This window comes from Phyllobates terribilis, unplaced genomic scaffold (assembly GCF_046119375.1).
Source record: "Phyllobates terribilis strain yellow unplaced genomic scaffold, ASM4611937v1 Scaffold_12__6_contigs__length_324123572, whole genome shotgun sequence".
Lineage (NCBI taxonomy): Eukaryota > Metazoa > Chordata > Amphibia > Anura > Dendrobatidae > Phyllobates > Phyllobates terribilis.
In genome coordinates this window covers 250,248,622-250,266,356 of record NW_027362772.1, presented here as the reverse complement: position 1 = coordinate 250,266,356, position 17,735 = coordinate 250,248,622, and the positions used below count along the sequence as shown (strand labels likewise).

Here is a 17,735-nt window from a genome sequence, read left to right as displayed (position 1 = left end):
ATATTATGAGTACCAATAGGTTATATTGACAGTTAGAATGAGTTAATGCAGCAAGTCAATATTTGCAGTGTTGCCCCTTCTTCTTCAAGACCTCTGTAATTCTCCCTGGCATGATCTCAATCAACTTTTGGACCAAATCCTGACTGATAGCAGTCCATTCTTGCATAATCAATGCTTGCATTTTGCCAGAATTCGTTGGTTTTTGTCTGTCCACCCGTCTCTTGATGATTGACCACAAGTTCTCAATGGGATTAAGATCTGGGGAGTTTCCAGGCCATGGACCCAAAATCTCTATGTTTTGTTCCATGAGCCATTTAGTTAGCACCTTTGCTTTATGGCAAGGTGCTCCATCATGCTGGAAAAGGCATTGTTGGGCGCCAAACTGCTCTTGGACGGTTGGGAGAAGTTGCTCTTGGAGGACATTCTGGTACCATTCTTTATTCATGGCTGTGTTTTTAGGCAAGACTGTGAGTGAGCCGATTCCCTTGGCTGAGAAGCAACCCCACACATGAATGGTTTCAGGATGCTTTACAGTTGGCATGAGACAAGACTGGTGGTAGTGCTCACCTCTTCTTCTCCGAATAAGCAGTTTTCCAGATGTCCCAAACAATCGAAAAGGGGATTCATCAGAGAAAATGACTTTGCCCCAGTCCTCAGCAGTCCACTCCCTGTACCTTTTGCAGAATATCAGTCGGTCCCTGATGTTTTTTCTGGAGAGAAGTGGCTTCTTTGCTGCCCTCCTTGAAACCAGCCCTTGCTCAAAGAGTCTCCGCCTCACAGTGCATGCAGAAGCACTCACACCAGCCTGCTGCCATTCCTGAGGAAGCTCGGCACTGCTGGTAGTCCGATCCCACAGCTGAAACAGTTTTAAGATATGGTCCTGGCGCTTGCTGGTCTTTCTTGGGCGCCCTGGAGCCTTTTTGACAATAATGGAAGCTCTCTCCTTGAAGTTCTTGATGATGCGATAGATTGTTGACTGAGGTGCAATCTTTGTAGCTGCGATACTCTTCCCTGTTAGGCCATTTTTGTGCAGTGCAATGATGGCTGCACGTGTTTCTTTAGAGATAACCATGGTTAACTGAAGAGAAACAATGATACCAAGAACCAGCCTCCTTTTAAAGTGTCCAGTGATGTCATTCTTACTTAATCATGACTGATTGATCGCCAGCCCTGTCCTCATCAACACCCACACCTGTGTTAATGGATCAATCACTAAAACGATGTTAGCTGCTCCTTTTAAGGCAGGACTGCAATGATATTGAAATGTGTTTTGGGAGTTAAAGTTCATTTTCTGGGCAAATATTGACTTTGCAACTACAGTAATTGCTGTTAAGCTGATCACTCTTTGACATTCAGGAGTATATGCAAATTGCCATTACAAAAAATGAAGCAGTAAACTTTGGAAAAATTACTATTTCTCTCATTCTCCATACTTTTGGCCATGACTGTAGATGTGGTTCCCCTGCTGTGGACCCTCCACTATAAAGCTTGCCATACACCTTAGATGGCTTTTGGACAAAAGATGCTTTGGCCAATCCCTTGGCTGACAGCCATTTCAGCCAATTCTCCCATACACAGGACGATTGTTTGGCCGAGCGCTCCTGTGCCCTCTATGAGGAAGCTGTTGACTGACATGTGGGGTGGTGGCTCATCGTTGGGAGGACAATGTGATCGGCAGTCTGAAGTTGGACATGTCCAATCATCATCTCTACCGATGATCAGTCAGCCAGCGCCCCATACATATTGAGACAGTTGGCCAAACCCGTCGATATCGGTGGGTTCAGCTGACATTAGTCTAATGTGTATGGAGTCTGGAGACTTTAAGTCAGAACAGAAGGCCACTTCCATTCTGGGCAACTTCAGCCATCCTACTATTACAATGGCATCCAGTTTTTGAATGGCCAACATGTAATATGGCCAGGGGTGCAAAAAGTGGAACAGAAGAAAATTATGGTAAGTGATCTTCCCAGGGGGCTGTATTTTGAAATTGGTGGTCTCTGATATGACAATACCGTTAGGACAACCGCTTTCTACTTCATGTACATGTTTATGGGACGGTCTGTTGCGCCTTAAACTACTATCATAATCTCTCACAAACGTGCACAATGTTTTAATCCATTAAATGTTATGAGAATATGAATGCCTACCACGCAAGTGACCTGTTTAGTTTGCAGTATTGACCACGTAAATAGACCTTAAAGGACACTGGACTTATACATACCTAACTCTAAAGTGAGTGATTCTGGGAGGCTTTATAGGTCTTTCTAGTTAGATTGCGGGCTGTATTTGACAATATTCAATAAATGGGAATTTAATTGTTATGAATGCGCCACAGTTTATATTTCTGGTGGTTTGATTTGCTTTAGTTATACATTGTAAGATAAGTATAGTCTCACATCTGGTAACATATACTGTACAATTGACATACAACTGCACTATTTTTCATTAATTTTGGACCCTGTGGATTAACTAATAAAAAGTTAAATATAAAAAAATTAAAAAAAAAAAAAAACAGAAACAGTTTCTAAGTTTCTAAAACATTTTTCTATTTTGTTCCAAAATTTTAAAGAGCAACTCCAGTCATAATCGATATCAATCTAAATAGCGCTAGTACCCTAAAGTGTAAAGTCACGTAAAGGATAGATTTTGCTAAATATATTTTTGAAATTCTAAATTTTATCTCCACTAGGTCTTCAAATGGACCAAATTTCCTTTTCTGCGCTCATTGATGCCCTGTGCTGAATAATGCACTTTATATGAGCGGCCAAGATGAGTGAAGGCAACGGAAGTGGCGACTGCTTTAACCAAATTTCTGGTTCAAAAAGTGGTTGTTACTTTTCAAGTCCATTCAAGTTAAATATCTCATCTACGTCAGCACTAATTAATTAAATAATGTCCCCTAAGGACAGGACAATATACCTTAGGTGGGTCACTTATGACTAGTGTTGTTCTTTAATGGGAATCTATCAGTATGATCAACCCTAAGTTGTCTATATGAACATTTAGGTAATAGAAAGCTGAATAAAACGATACCCTGATATCTGCGATCCGATGTCTTATCCCATAGAAATCCACATTTTTCTTAATATGTAAATGAGCTGTTTGGGAGATCTATGTCCGGCCCATAGATCTTAAAAGCTCATTTACATATTAAGAAAAATGTGAATTTCTCTGGAATAAAACTTCAGATTGCAGATATCAAGGTATCATTTTATTCAGCTTTCTATGACCTACATGCCCATATATACGGCTTGGGAGGGTTTATCCCAATGACAGATTCCCTTTAAGTCAGTTCCAAGGAAGTTGTTTTGCCACCTTACCGAATAACTCAACAATTCAGCAGGAAAAGCTGAGAAAAGGGAAAAAAATAAAAATTCTACTTAAAATTAAGCATCTTCAAGGAATGAGATATGTGAAAATCCTGTGTAATGACCTCATACTTGGCTTAATAATCTTTCTTTTACAGAAATATTTGTAATACAAAAAACATGAATATATATATATATTTATATACATCGATATAGATATAAAATACCTATGCTAACATTTTTTGTTTCCATTTCAAAAATATAATGAAACTTTTTTTTTTTTCAGTCGTTGTTTTGGTCATTTGGTGGAAGTTAGTTAAATGTCTCTGGAATAACAAGGTGGATAGTGGTCATCCTATATAAGTTTCTCTCAACTTTTTTAAAAATTCTTTTTTTTTTATTTTATATTTTTGTTGGAGTTCCGTTCCTTCAGCAGATTTTGTAGATCACGTTTTTTTTGTTTTTTTTTTAGGTCTCTCCATCCTTCTGGAAGCAGCAACACAAAGTCATTTCACCACATGTAGATGGGAAGCACTGACTTAAAATCTCAATGTTTGTCGGCAATAAATAAGAACGAGGATACAAATATACATCAATGATATCTGGGGACTTTAAATATTCTTTAAAAAAAAATCCATTGTCCCTCCTTATCATTTTTTTTTTGCAGTTTTTGGAGCTTCACCTGTCATGGTGGAAGGAATGACATCGGTGGTGTGTACAGAAGAGAATTGTCCATTCTGGTAAAATAGGCTACTGATTCCAGTCTGATCACCGACACGTGTGCATCTCGACCACTTTGTGGCACTGTTTACATTTGACGAAGCAGCACCAGTGGAATTTACAACTACACCTTTCTGTAATTTCAACTTCTTCCGTGTGGAACCCCCGACCGCAACACATAAGCTCACAACCATCAATAGCCTTGGAAGTCTTGTTACATTGCCGGCCAGTAGTTCCTAAAACACCATTTTTTATGTCGTGGTCACAGAAATCTGGACTAGAATCTAAATATACCAGGTCCTCGTCTGTGTGTGGTTTAAATTGAGAATTTTTGGGGACCAAAACTTTAGTTGTTCCAATTTTTTTCTGTTCCACTTCGGTAGCTCCATCAAATTTTTCCTTCAGAACATTCCCAACTTTGCGAAATGGAGGCATGGCTTTCCAACAGGTCTTCACTTCACATGATCCGGAGACGCCATGACACTTGCATTCAACCCGCATGTTGTTAAGGATGGCCTACAAAAAAATATGCCAAAAGTTCAATTGACATCAAATATGGGCAAATATGCACAACAGAAATTCATATATGAACGAGAAGCAGAGTTGGGCAAATTTATTCACGTTGATTTGAATTTTACAAAAATCTGTATTCTCCAGAATGTGAATTTTGTGTAATTTGCTCCATGTAAATTCAGGAAATGGCAGCTGGTTGGCCGCCATTTTTCTGAACCGAAGAGGGCCGGCAAAAGATTAAAAAAATTATTCTCACCTTACCGCTCACGTCTTGGCTACCACCTCTGCATGCTCTCCCCCGTACGGTCCTCGTTGCTTCTTACTGCCACTACGGACTGAAACTCTGGGACTCTCTGTCATAACCTGGTCCGGGATGTTTATGACCAAGCATGTCATAAAAGCGCAGCGGCAATGTCGTGAGGTCAGGATGGCCACCACTACCTTACAGAGCACATTCTAGGCTAGTAATTCCAGCCAAGACTATGCCTCAGATTACCCTGTGCCGTGGCCGGAAGTCCTGGCATAGCAGGAAGATGAGCATAGTGGTGGTAAGAAGATGTGCTGAGGACTGTAGAGGTGATAGCGAACAGTGGAGGTAAGCGGTGAGATGAGTATTGGTTGTTTTTTTTTCAATCTACATCTTACAATTATTATGTTCGTGGGGTCTTTTCAAACCCCAGAACTTAATAAGAGACATTCAATTCGCTGAGAATAAATTTGCTGCAAATCAAATTTTCTTGTAAAGGTCAGCGGATTTGGCAAAATCAAATCTCGTCTCATCTCTAGTAAGGAGTATTAGAAACATTTATCTGAACTTTACATTATGGAATATTGAAAAAAAATGGACACAAAATCTCTAGCCTACACTTAAAGAAGTTTTCTCTCTAAGAATATTTTTCACCTACATCATTGCTGGGACATGCCGGCACCACTGGGACACCTACACTTTAATGGAGCAGCGGTAGAACATGAAGTGTGCTAGCACAAGTAGGGGGGTTGCGGAGATTGAGGCCTTGGCTATCATACATAAATTTCCTTAGTTGGAAAAAGTGGAGTTAAACTGCATAAGATGTCTTATAATGGTCTCTTATGATGTTATCTTTTTTTTAGACATGTCAAGAGAAAGAATCAGTGGTGGCTTCTGAGCTGGAACATCTCCATATTTAGATACGCTAAATTATTTTTAAAAGTTACTGTTTCGATATTTTTTACAAAAGAAAAAGCTCATTGATTCCAAAAAAACCTCCAAATAGTCGGTGACTAATAGTCCCAGCGCTGCTTAGGCAAAAACTGGGTGAAAGAACCAGTTACCTTACGTCCTGCTTCGTTATTGTGAAGGTTCATTAGCGCTCTACTGGACGATGCGCCTTTGCTTCTTTCTCTTACGTCTACAAATGACTGTGAGAAGGCCACTCCGTAAGCAATATTATCCGAACAGCCAGACCATTGGAACCCTGTAAGACATAAAAAAAAGAACATTTGCTGAAAATATTTTCTCTGTCTGGAGAAGTGCCGACATTTACATGCAAAGAATGAGCCTGAAACATTTTACACAAAAATTTTCTTTTGCAAAAATACTATGTACATATAAATATGACAAACTCCACTTTTTGTCTTATTAGCAGACTAAACTCTAAATAGTATAGCATTTTGGATTTCTCTTAGGCTATGTTCACACATCATGTTTTTTTGGAATTTTCTACAGCAAAACCTGATCTCTCAAGGGAGGTATGTTCAGCATTTTTCTTCCAGCTTTGGTGCATTTTTTAAGTGTTTATTCAGTGTTTTTTTCACTGTCCTTCTGTTTATGCATGTACATAAAGTTCAGTAAAAGAAAAAAAAAAACTTCTATTTTGGCATCAAAAATGCTGAAAAAAAGTTACCTGCGTTTTTGGTGCGTTTTTTTCAGCGTTTTTTTCACCACCCATTACTTCCTATGGGTGAAAAAATGCTGAAAGAAGTGACATGCTCTATTTTCCAAAAAAACATGCAAGGCACAAAATCCTGAACAAAAAAAATCCTATGATGTGTGAACTAAGAATTCTGGAATCTCATAGATTTTGCTGGTACTGCAAAACGCATAAAAAACGCATAATAAAACGCTGAGAAAACCATGATGTGTGAATATAGCCTTAAAAGGAATCTGTCAGTATGATCACCCGTTCTAAACCGTCTATATGGGGATGTAGATGATAGAAAGCTGAATAAAATGACTCCTTGATATCTGCGATCCGATGTCTTATACCAGAGAAATCCACGTTCTTCTCAATATGTAAATGAGCTGTTTAGATCTAGGGGCCGGACATAGATCTCCCCGAGAATCTGCCTCCAGAGCTTATTGTAAATGAAAGTGGTCGTTTCAGGTGTAAGACAGGAGAGCAGACTGTCAGTCATTACTCATCTCACACTGGTAACACCCCTTTCTTTTATAATAAGCTCTGGAGGCAGATTCTCGGGGAGATCTATGTCCGGCCCCTAGATCTAAACAGCTCATTTACATATTGAGAAGAATGTGGATTTCTCTGGAATAAAACATCGGATCACAGATATTAAGGATATTAACCCATCATTTTATTCAACTTTCTATGCTCTTCATGTCCATATAGAAGGCTTAGGAGGGTTGATTCCCTTTAACATTATCTTAAGTGTATGATCAATGGTTGGAGAAACCCAAAATTCAGAAGTCTTTCTGTACACCATCTTTATGGTATAAAGTATAATTTTGGACCCAATTTGGTCAATGCCCCCTGAGGTATTTTTTGTAATGTGGGAAGAAAATGTTAGGGGTATAGCTATAGAGTGTAGACGTGTAGGTGTAGAGGTAGGACTTGCACCTGGACCCTGGTGCCTGAGGGACCCAAAAACTTCAATGGACTTTGGTTTTATACAACTTGTTTGTTCTCATAAGCAGAACCACTGCTCTAATTCTGGAATCACCACATCAGTTAATATGATAATTATCTGGGTCATTTATTTTTCTATAATATATTAACTAATTTACCCTTAGGTCAGGAAGCTGTGTAATAACATTCACAGGAGCAGCTAGGTGTGAAATTGAAGAAACAGGCACCCATATACAGAACAGGACCTGAGAATCAGGTGCTAAATTCCAAATTTTTGGCAAGTTAGTATGTCAAAATATTTAAGTAAAGAACAATTGTAAATTTCTATAGTCTAAGGATCACTTAGGTGGAGCTTAGGAGCTTGGGGTCATTACAATGTCCAGAATGGATCGATTGCAGCACCCATATGTATAGAAGATAGTACTGGATATGCGCAACCAACTGCTAATGGGACCGCTAACATTACTTTTTAATTTTATTTTAAATTTGTGCCAGTAAATTCAAAGGCTACTTCATACTAGTTTTTTTGAGACCTTACAAATTGATGAGTTTTCAACTAGAAACTCTTCTTTTTTGGGTAGTTTTTTTAGGAGTTTTTCCCTTCCAGGAGTGGTTTTGAAAAGTTTTAGTTGAGGTTTTTCCCCAGTGTTTTTTATTTTTACAGATTTTTATTCAATATGATCCATCAAGACCTGCTTCAAATAAAGTGACGTGCATTTATTTTTTTATACCGAGAGTTTTTCAAAACCTCTTCCGAAAACAAAATGCTCAAAAAAAAATCCTAAAATGAACAGTAAAGTACAGTAGATTTCCCATAGAAATTAATAAGGCATTTTTGAAGGGTCTTTTTTTAGGAGGATTTTGATACAGATGCACTTAAAAGAAACATAGCCTAAGAGTACTTTTATTATTATTATTTATTTATATAGCGCCATTGATCCCATGGTGCTGTACATAAGAAGGGGTTACATACCAAATACAGACATCACTTACAGTAAACAAACTAACAATGATAGACTGGTACAGAGGGAAGAGGACCCTGCCCTTGGGGGCTTACATTCTACAGGATGGTGGGGAAGGAGACAGTAGGTGGGGGAGGTTGCGATAGCTCCGGTGTTGTTGAGCTGGCAGCAAGCAAGGTCATGGCAGGCTGTAAGCTTGTTTGAAGAGATGGGTTTTCAGGTTCCATCTGAAGGATCCGAGTGTGGCGGACAATCGGACGTATTGGGGCACAGAATTCCATAAGATAGGGGATATTCGGGAGAAAACTTGGAGACGATTGGGCGAGGAACGAATAAGTGTGGAGGAGAGAAGGAGGAGAGAAGGAGGTCTTGGGAGGACCGGAGATTACATAAGGGAATGTATCGGGAGATTAGTTTAGAGACGTACGGTGGAGAAAGGTTATGGATGGTTTTGTAGGTCAGTGTTAGTAGTTTGAACTGGATATGCTGGGCAATTGGGAGCCAGCGAAGGGATTTGCAAAGGGGGATAGCAGAGTAGTAACGAGGCGCGAGATGGACCAGTCGCACAGCAGAGTTAAGGATATAATGGAGGGATGCGAGAGTGTTAGCAGGTAGGCCACAGAGAAGGATGTTGCAGTAGTCGAGGTGGGAGATTATGAGGGCATGTACAAGCAGTTTAGTAGATTGAGGGTTGAGGAAAGGACGGATTCTGGAAATATTTTTGAGCTGGAGGCGACAGGAGGTGGCGAGAGCTTGGATGTGGGGTTTGAAGGACAGGGCAGAGTTAAGGGTTACTTCGAGGCAGCGGATTGTCAGTACAGGGGAAAGAGTGATGTCATTTATTGTGATAGAACGATCAGGTGGGAAAGATATGCGAGATGGGGGAAAGATGATGAGTTTAGTTTTTTCCACATTGAGCTTGAGGAAGGGGGAGGAGAAGAAGGAGGATATGGCTGCTAGACATGCTGGGATTCTGGACATCTGGGCCAGAGAGGTAGATCTGGGTGTCATCAGCATACAGATGGTACTGGAAGCCTTGGGATTTTATGAGCTGTCCCAGGCCAAAGGTATAGATTGAGAAGAGTAGGGGTCCTAGGACAGAGACTCGAGGGACTCCAACAGAGAGGGGCGGGGTGAGAAGGTAGTGTGGGAGTGGGAGACGCTAAATGTGCAGTTAGAAAGGTATGAGGAGATCCAAGATAGGGCAAGGTCTTTGAAGCCAAAGGAAGAGAGGATCTGTAGTAGGAGGCAGTGGTCAACTATATCGAAAGCAGAGGACAGGTCAAGAAGAAGGAGTACAGAGAAATGTCTGTTAGCTTTGGCTGTAAGTAAGTCATTGGTGATTTTGGTAAGGGCAGTTTCGGTGGAATGGTGGGGGCGGAAGCCGGATTCTCAGTTGTCGAAGAGAGAGTTAGATGAGAGATGAGAGAAAAGTTCAGCGTAAACATGTTGCTCAAGGAGTTTGGAGGCAAATGGGAGCAGCGATATGGGGCGGTAGCTGGATAAGGTGGTTGGGTCGAGGGATGGCTTTTTGAGGATGGGCGTGATTGTGGCATGTTTGAAGGCAGCGGGGAAGGTACCAGAATTAATGTGATAGCTTGAAGAGATGGATTAGGGATGGGATGAGTGTGGGGTTGAGGTTGGGGAGGAGGAGGGATGGGATGGGGTTGAGTGCACAAGTGGTGAGGTGTGATTTGGAGAGGAGACGAGTAAGGTCTCTTTCCATGATATTGGGAAGGGAGGTTAAGGGGGAAGGGCAATGGTGTGGAAAATAAAGGGGTTGTGGTGGTCTGACAGTAAAGACTTGCCATGTTTGGTTAATCTTGTTTTTGAAGTGTGTGGCAAACTCCTCAGCAGAGATGATGGAGGTTGGAGGGGGCAGTGGAGGGCGGAGGAGTGAGTTAAAAGTGTTGAAGCCACCGTAACACAGCGTAGCAGGAGAGGCAGTGTCGGAGGGTGTCAGCCATGTCTCTGTGATGCCCAGGAAGGAGAGATTGAGAGAGGTAAAGAGGTCATGGACAAAATGGAGCTCGTTGCAGACAGAGCGGGCATTCCAGAGTGCTCCAGAGAAAGGGAGCAGGGGAGTGGGCGTAAGGGGCACTGGTTTTACGTAGGAGAGGTTGTGGTAGTTTGCAGTTGGTTTTGAAGCGATAGGTGGGGGAATTGGTAGAAGGTGAAGGCTGTGGGGGTCCAGGATTGGGAGATATGTCACCAGCTGTGAGGAGAAGCAGAGAGAGGGAGAGGAGGTGGGAGGAGAGTGTCCGGCTTGTGTTATGTTTTGGTAGGATAGATCTGAGGTTGAGGAGCAGATCTGTAGATGAGGTCAGGTGGGGAGGTAAGAGGGAAGGAGAGATGATGATTTGGTTAGAGGGTGCTGGGGTTTGGGGATAGTGAAGGACAGTGAGGATTATTGGGGCAAAAAGAGTAAGGGTGTATGTAAGCATAATGAATGTTAATTGTGAATGAGAAAGGGAATCTAAGTACAAGTAGTAAATAGTTATTCGTACCTTCTGGTCACTTCTGGCCAATATCTGGCATATTTAATTCTTATACCCTTAAAAAGCGACCCTTTAGAAACCAGACCCATCTGTGCCTGACTGGTCTCGCTTGATTTATGGAGCTCTGAACAGCACATGAGATGGGTCAGGTGTGTGCAGGAGGGGAGGAGCCGCAGGAAGACTGGTCACAAAAGCATGAGTGGAGGGGGGGAGTAATTAGGACACATAGGCTAAATGTATTCAGGAAACAGACAGTTAGGAACCAGTGTGTATTGGGATCAAAGGATTGAGGTGATGAACGTGCAGATGGGATCAAAGATACCAAGGACAGATAGAATGAAATTAGAAGGGTTCAGTGGATACACAGCAGATATTGGATGCAGGAAACATACCGGGAGACAGATAGATAGAGTTTGGTATACACGGTCACATATGCAGCGTGGGGTTTGCAGATGGGGTCAGGTGACGTACCGGGAGACAGATAGATACAGTTTGGAAAAGACGGTCAGATTTATGTCTGGACTGCAGATATGCTGCTTACCCAGTTGGTAATTCGGGGTAATTAATGCTGGATTATCTCTATTATCTATTTGTGTGCTTGTGAGCAGATTCAATCCAGTCCAAATGTATATGACAGTACATATTGTCTGTATTTACCTTGAGGGCTGACCCCATGGACAGTCCTATCGCAACCACATTTCTCCAGGTCTCCACTACTACATGCCCTGGTCACTGCGAAGGCGACTCCTGCTGAAGATATTGCATACACAAAAGCAGCTTCTCTGGTGCCTGCAATAGAAAAACACAAATGTCTAATTATACAATATACATGATCTCTAAAAGGGACACTGTCAGCAACATGATATAGGGGCTGAGACCCTGATTCCAGTGATGTATCACTTGCCGGACTGCTTGCTGTCATTTTGATAGAATCACAGTTTTCTCTGCTGCAGATCTCAAATGCTGAGCTGTGTATAACACCGCCCACACCACTGATTGGCTGCTTCCTGTGTACACTGTATACTGACAGAAAGCTGCCAATCAGTGATGGGGGTGTGACTTGACCAGGAGGCACGAGACTCCTAGTCCTGTAGTGATAATCTCTTGCTGATAAAACCCTATTTTTATTGAAGCAGCAACAAAGCCTAGTAAGTGACACATCGCTGGAATCAGGGTCTCAGCCCCTACATCATGCTGCTCTCAGATTACATACCAAAACATGCTGACAGCTTCCTTATTGTATAATGAGATTACAGGTTTAGACAGCGTACAGTGGAACATGGATGCTCGTTTAGGCATAATATGAAGCCCTGATGCAAATTCTGTAACAGGACCTCCATCTACCATGTGTCATTTATTACATTGGCATTTTCTCTTTTGGCAAAAGTCCTTGAAGCCCCCTCAAGCATCGGGTCCCAGGTATGACAGCTACCGCTGCACCCCTATAACTACGCCTTTTTCTGCCTTTATGTGTAAATACTGCTTAGACCTTAAACACATGACCCCAATATCTACTTATACGTGAACCTTACTAGTAATTCCTACCATAATCACAATTCTCGCTGCACTTTCTGAGCCATGAGTTCACAACCACATATCTGTGGTAGTCATTTCCTTTACCCTACAGACCAGTGATGAAAAACACAGATTTCCGACCACAAAACATTACTGAATGGGACACAAGCTGATCATTTCATTCAGAGCTGGTGCCAGGGGATGAATCTGTACTCAAATGAATGGGGAAAAGTTGTGTCTGTTCTTCATTTTGCTTTTGGCTACCATTTTGGTACCCCTAGCCCCAAAACAAAATCTATTACAGGACACCCCATCAAGCATATCCCATTTATATTACTAACGTCCTGCTATGTACGGTATTTGACCAAACAATACTGCTATGAATAGCTATGGGCAAATCAACAATGAAGTCACTGGACGAGGTCTTCAAATCGAGGAACAGTTCACTGATGACAAAGACATGGCTCGTATATAATTTGGTCTTTTCTGTAGTAACATGTGGATGTGGAACCTGGACGATAAAGAAACAAGACAGAAGAAGAATCAACGCCTTCGAAATGGAAGGATGTTATCAATATCGTGGATGGCAAGAACAAACCAATTTTGAAACAAATCAAGCCAGACATGTCACTGGAAGCAAGGATCACCAAGCTACGACTTGTCTATTTTGGACACATCATACAAAGAGAGCAATCACTGGAGAAGGACATCATGGTGGAAAGAATAGAAGGAACAAGGCGAAGAGGAAGACGGCAATCACTGGAGAAGGACATCATGGTCAGAAGAATGGAAGGAACAAGGAGAAGAGGAAGACCAGCAACCCAATGGACTGATCGTATCAAGATAACAGCGGAGAAGACCCTGATGGACCTATCTAGGCTGCACAAGATCGATCTTCCTACAGATCGTTCATACCTCTGGCTCGAAACCAAGCTGAAGGCCGTTGAAAAAATAGAACAAAAAAAACCTGCTATCACTGCACCCCCTATCGATATGTCTCTGGTTGAAACTGTGGAGGACATGAGGCATTTCCCATTTGTAGGGGTAAGTGGTAGACCAGAGTTGGTCTTTTGTTCTCTCTCTTTTCCTTGGTTACCTATGCCCGTTGATGCTTTACATGACAACCAGTATGGGAGCTTTATTGGCAGCCATATTGATTGTCACACAATAGTTTTATTATGGATTTTCACATTTATTCAGAAGACCTCTGGGCTATGCTGATATATTCCACCAGACAAAAGATGAAGGATCTTGAATTTTTGGTTCATATTTTAACATCTTTTCATTTATATTTTCTTTTAATTCTGCGGTTTTGGTGAGGATTCGGGAGACATGCAGTCTTCTTGCCAGTGGTTCAAGATTAACTTTTTTAAAATTCCTTTTTTTTTTTCTTAATACAAAATATCATAGAAAACGGAGATTCAGGGCTGAGATTTGTAGCAGTCAAAGCATTGTTTCTCTCTCCACAAAACATTGTAGCAGCTGTCCAAGTTTACGCTTGCAGGAAACTTTTCCAAATATTTATTATGTCTAGCTCATCGAAAAGTTTTCACTGTAAATTTAGATGTTTGCCGTTTCATTTATCATTGCGTCCTCCAGATACCAGCTAGAAATCCCAGCGTATTGCACAGCTCTACATTTAATTTCCGGAACTTGGAGTTATAAAAAAAAGTTGCATATAAATATTAAAAAAATATAATATTTCATATATAAATATTACTTTTCCATTATTAGACTCAAGCGAGCTGTCAATTATTGCTAAACATGAAACATACCAAGGGTATATTTATCTAAACTGATATAAAGAAAAAGTGCTGAATTACCACTATCAACCACTCAGATTCCAGATCTAATATTTAAACGGGACTTTAATATTGATGACCTATCGTTAGAATAGGTGGGGGTGCAACATCCAGCACCCCCATTGATCAGCTGTTCCTGGTGTCGGCTAGAACTGCCCAGTTGCGGAGCGGCGCATCACAGCTCTGTTGTCGGGATAGTGGCCGCGGCCGGTACTGCACATCCGCCCCCTATTGATTTGAATAGGTGGCGGATGTGTCTTGGAGTATGCATATCGCATACTTGCGGTCACACGTCCCCCCACTTCCGACACAAAGCTTGCAATGTGAGCATTCACAAGTCTGCAGTCACATAAAGTGACTGCAGACTTGTAGCTTTAGACTGTACAACCGCTTTAACTTCTCTGTCCATGACAAGAACCATCACCATTTAGCCAAAATTTAGATTCCCACTGATGGGACATCTTTGCTCCCCATTAGCCCAAGAACGGCCCACAAGACCACCTACAAATGCTTACATTTATGCGTATACCCCATCCTCTCCGACATCTATATACAGGACAATCTCACAAAATACGGGACAGTTGTAAAGCATGCACTTCCTTCTAAATAAAAACTTTTATTGGATACCACTATTACCGATGGGGTTCACCATTTAGCTTTCCTGGCCTCCTTAAAGACAAATAATCCTAATAATATAGCAATACATCCCCAGCCTCTGCATATCATCATAACAGGACAGGTTGGCCTTGAACATTAGTACAGAGCGGTGAGAACTTTTTCAAGCTTTCCGAAAGAACCAAGTGAATAGACCTCTTACATATTTTTTTATTTTAGGGTGAAATATTTTTTAATATGCGATCTGAGTAGTAAATGTGTCTGACGGCCGCTCTTAATACAATATATTCACTCATATTCAGGGCCCATGCATTAAGTAACCACCTTAGCAAATATTATCCTCCATCAGTTTGCTTGGGAAGATGGAATGTTTTATCAACTTTACGGTAACTCTGAATTTAGCCCCGTCTCTCACCTCTGCGTCTCTCCTGTGGATACATCCTGTCAACATAAGTGGGACTACTTTGGTGGTCGATAGCTGACTGGTAGCTGGTCCACACTGCAAATAATCTGGCATAGTAGAAATAAGCCTGCCAAAAACAAGCCCCAGACTGAGCTATTGTGGGGACTGACTCCCTTCCAAGTCAGTTGAGGTTAACAGCAGGCTCGTGTGGGTCGTCTTGCACTGTGGTTGCCTAAGAAGAGAAGACTTATATTCCAGTATCGCTGGCATTTCCAGTCTGGAATCTCACACACCACAAGACTTTCCCCCCTTTTTTTTTTTTTCACGTAACCCCAAAAAAACAACCAGTGTCGAACAATAAGGCAAAGACTTATAGACTGGAGTTCTACATCTAACCGGTGTCTCCTACCACAAATTGACTTGAGCGTGATGCCAGCTTAGAAAGCAGAGCTGTACTAGACCCGACCTACAATGACGGGCACTGTTCAAAGGCTCTATTTATACAAACACATCTGCTGTAACTATGGGAAAGATCTGTGGTCCTATAGGCATCAGCATCAGGAGAATTAAAGCTTATATAGATATAGTCAGTGGGAATCACCAGGTAGGTGAGAAGATGCCACAAAGTCTTTGGAGAGAAGGACAGTGGCATAATTTCAACCTCATGGGGCCCCAATGCAAAATCTCCAACAGGGCCCCAACTTTCTCAGGTCTTTAATAGTATTGGTCTTTTCATTCTGGCCAAAGGGATTCAATGGACCCCCTAACCTCCAGCGGAACCCCTGCGCCTACTATAGTTACGGTCCTGAAAAGGGGGCTCAATGTCTGGTTGTTCTATCCCCTTTGCTACTATGTGGGATGACGCTATCTAAGCTTCCCCTCTCATAGATACTGCAAAAGGAATGAAAACCAAATTGTCAGAGAAAGTCAAGTACTTATCTTGGCTATTTACAGCGGTCCCATAGACAATGAATGAAGTCAAGGTCATGGATGTGCAGCTCTCCTTCATTCAAGACCAGGCTCTGGATCACATTGCACCAGGCTTGGGATCATTGGTGGTTGGACCTCCTAAAGATTACCAAGTTATCCCCTATTCAATTCTGGAAATATCTTTAATGACCACTGGTAATTTTCAGACCGCAATTCCCAACTTCAGAGTTTGTTTTCCTAACGTTGATTTCTTGGTTATGTTCTCATTACACCTCTGACAATCAGAAATAGGAGTAACTTAATAAAACACTACAGACTACAATGTGGAGAAGAGCTAAAACTTTAAAGAAGCACTCCTCCCACCAAATTTGTATTCTCTTAATATATTACAGTCATCATATTATACAGCACTGTGTACTTACAACTGCTCATTTTGCCTTTCTACCCAGCTAATTCTTCTCTTCTCCATTAGGTCTATGACATCACATGATTAAAAACTGACTAGGTGAATCCTTCTAAGCTCAATGTAGAAACAGGAAATCTCTTTTTCTCTTTTCTCTGCATGAGTCATCACTGCAAAGTCCCTGGCAGGGGGTGAGGGGGGGGGGGGGAGGGAGTAGCTGGGTCAGGAGTTGAAGGGGGGGTGATTCTTGCAAGGAAAAGAGACTTCCTGTTTCTACATAGAGCAGAGAAAAGAGAAGAATCTGGGTAGAAAGGCAAAATGAGCAATTGTAAGTACACAGTGCTGTATAATATGATGACTGTAATATATTAAAAGGTTTAAAACTTTGATGGGTTTGCGTCTTTAAGGGGTAGTACAAATGGGTAGATTTGCGAATACAGCTCTGGAGTATAATAAAGACTGTAACTCAGAAACAGTGCAAGTAATGAAGTTATTAACTCTAATTGATGAATAATATAATTACAGATTTATTATGTTTTTAGGCAGATCACAGGGAATCTGTTTTTTGATTCATGCTGCCCAAACCACGTGTGTTTGGCTGTGTTAATGCAGCCATGTATGTTTTTCTTTAAAACACTGTGACATTTCAGAAAAAACATATTTAGCAAAGCTGGCCAGAGACTATGTATCTCAGATGACTAGTCCGAGGCAGGTGCCCAGCGACTTCTCCCTGCCACGCTTCCATTGACTGACCTATGTGTATGTACAGTGAGAAACCCGCCAGTCAAGGATATGGCGATGACAGAAGCTGCCGGGGACCTGCTTCGGACTAGTAATCTAAGACTCATAGTCCCTGACAGGCCTTGCTAAGTATGCTTTCTCTAAAACGCCGGATTCATGCCACCTGTGTTATATAAAGGTGCATCTCATTAAATTAGAATATCACCAAAAAGTTAATTTATTTCAGTTCTTCAATACAAATACGGCGTGGCATGGAGGCGATCAGCCTGTGGCACTGCTGAGGTGTTATGGAAGCCCAGGTCGCTTTGATAGCAGCCTTCAGCTCGTCTGCATTGTTGGGTCTGGTGCCTCATCTTCTTCTTGACAATATCCCATAGATTCTCTATAATAGATTCTCTATGGGGTTAAGGTCAGGCGAGTTTGCTGCCAATCAAGGACAGTGATACTGTTGTTTGTAAACCAGGCATTGGTACTTTTGGCAG

The 17,735-nt window shown here is 41.5% G+C and overlaps 1 protein-coding gene across 1 annotated transcript in view; it reads right to left on the bottom strand.

The window, feature by feature from the left end:
- Window positions 1-3,492: 3,492 nt before the first annotated feature.
- WNT4 (Wnt family member 4) overlaps window positions 3,493-17,735 on the bottom strand; it is a 78,578-nt gene continuing 64,335 nt past the window's right edge. Inside the window, exons 3-5 of the mRNA XM_073656809.1 lie at window positions 11,502-11,633; window positions 5,853-5,995; window positions 3,493-4,544 (exon numbers count right to left, since the gene is read on the bottom strand). Coding sequence (XP_073512910.1) covers window positions 4,077-4,544; window positions 5,853-5,995; window positions 11,502-11,633 — 743 coding nt within the window. The 3' untranslated portion in view covers window positions 3,493-4,076. The remainder of the gene's footprint in view (window positions 4,545-5,852; window positions 5,996-11,501; window positions 11,634-17,735) is intronic.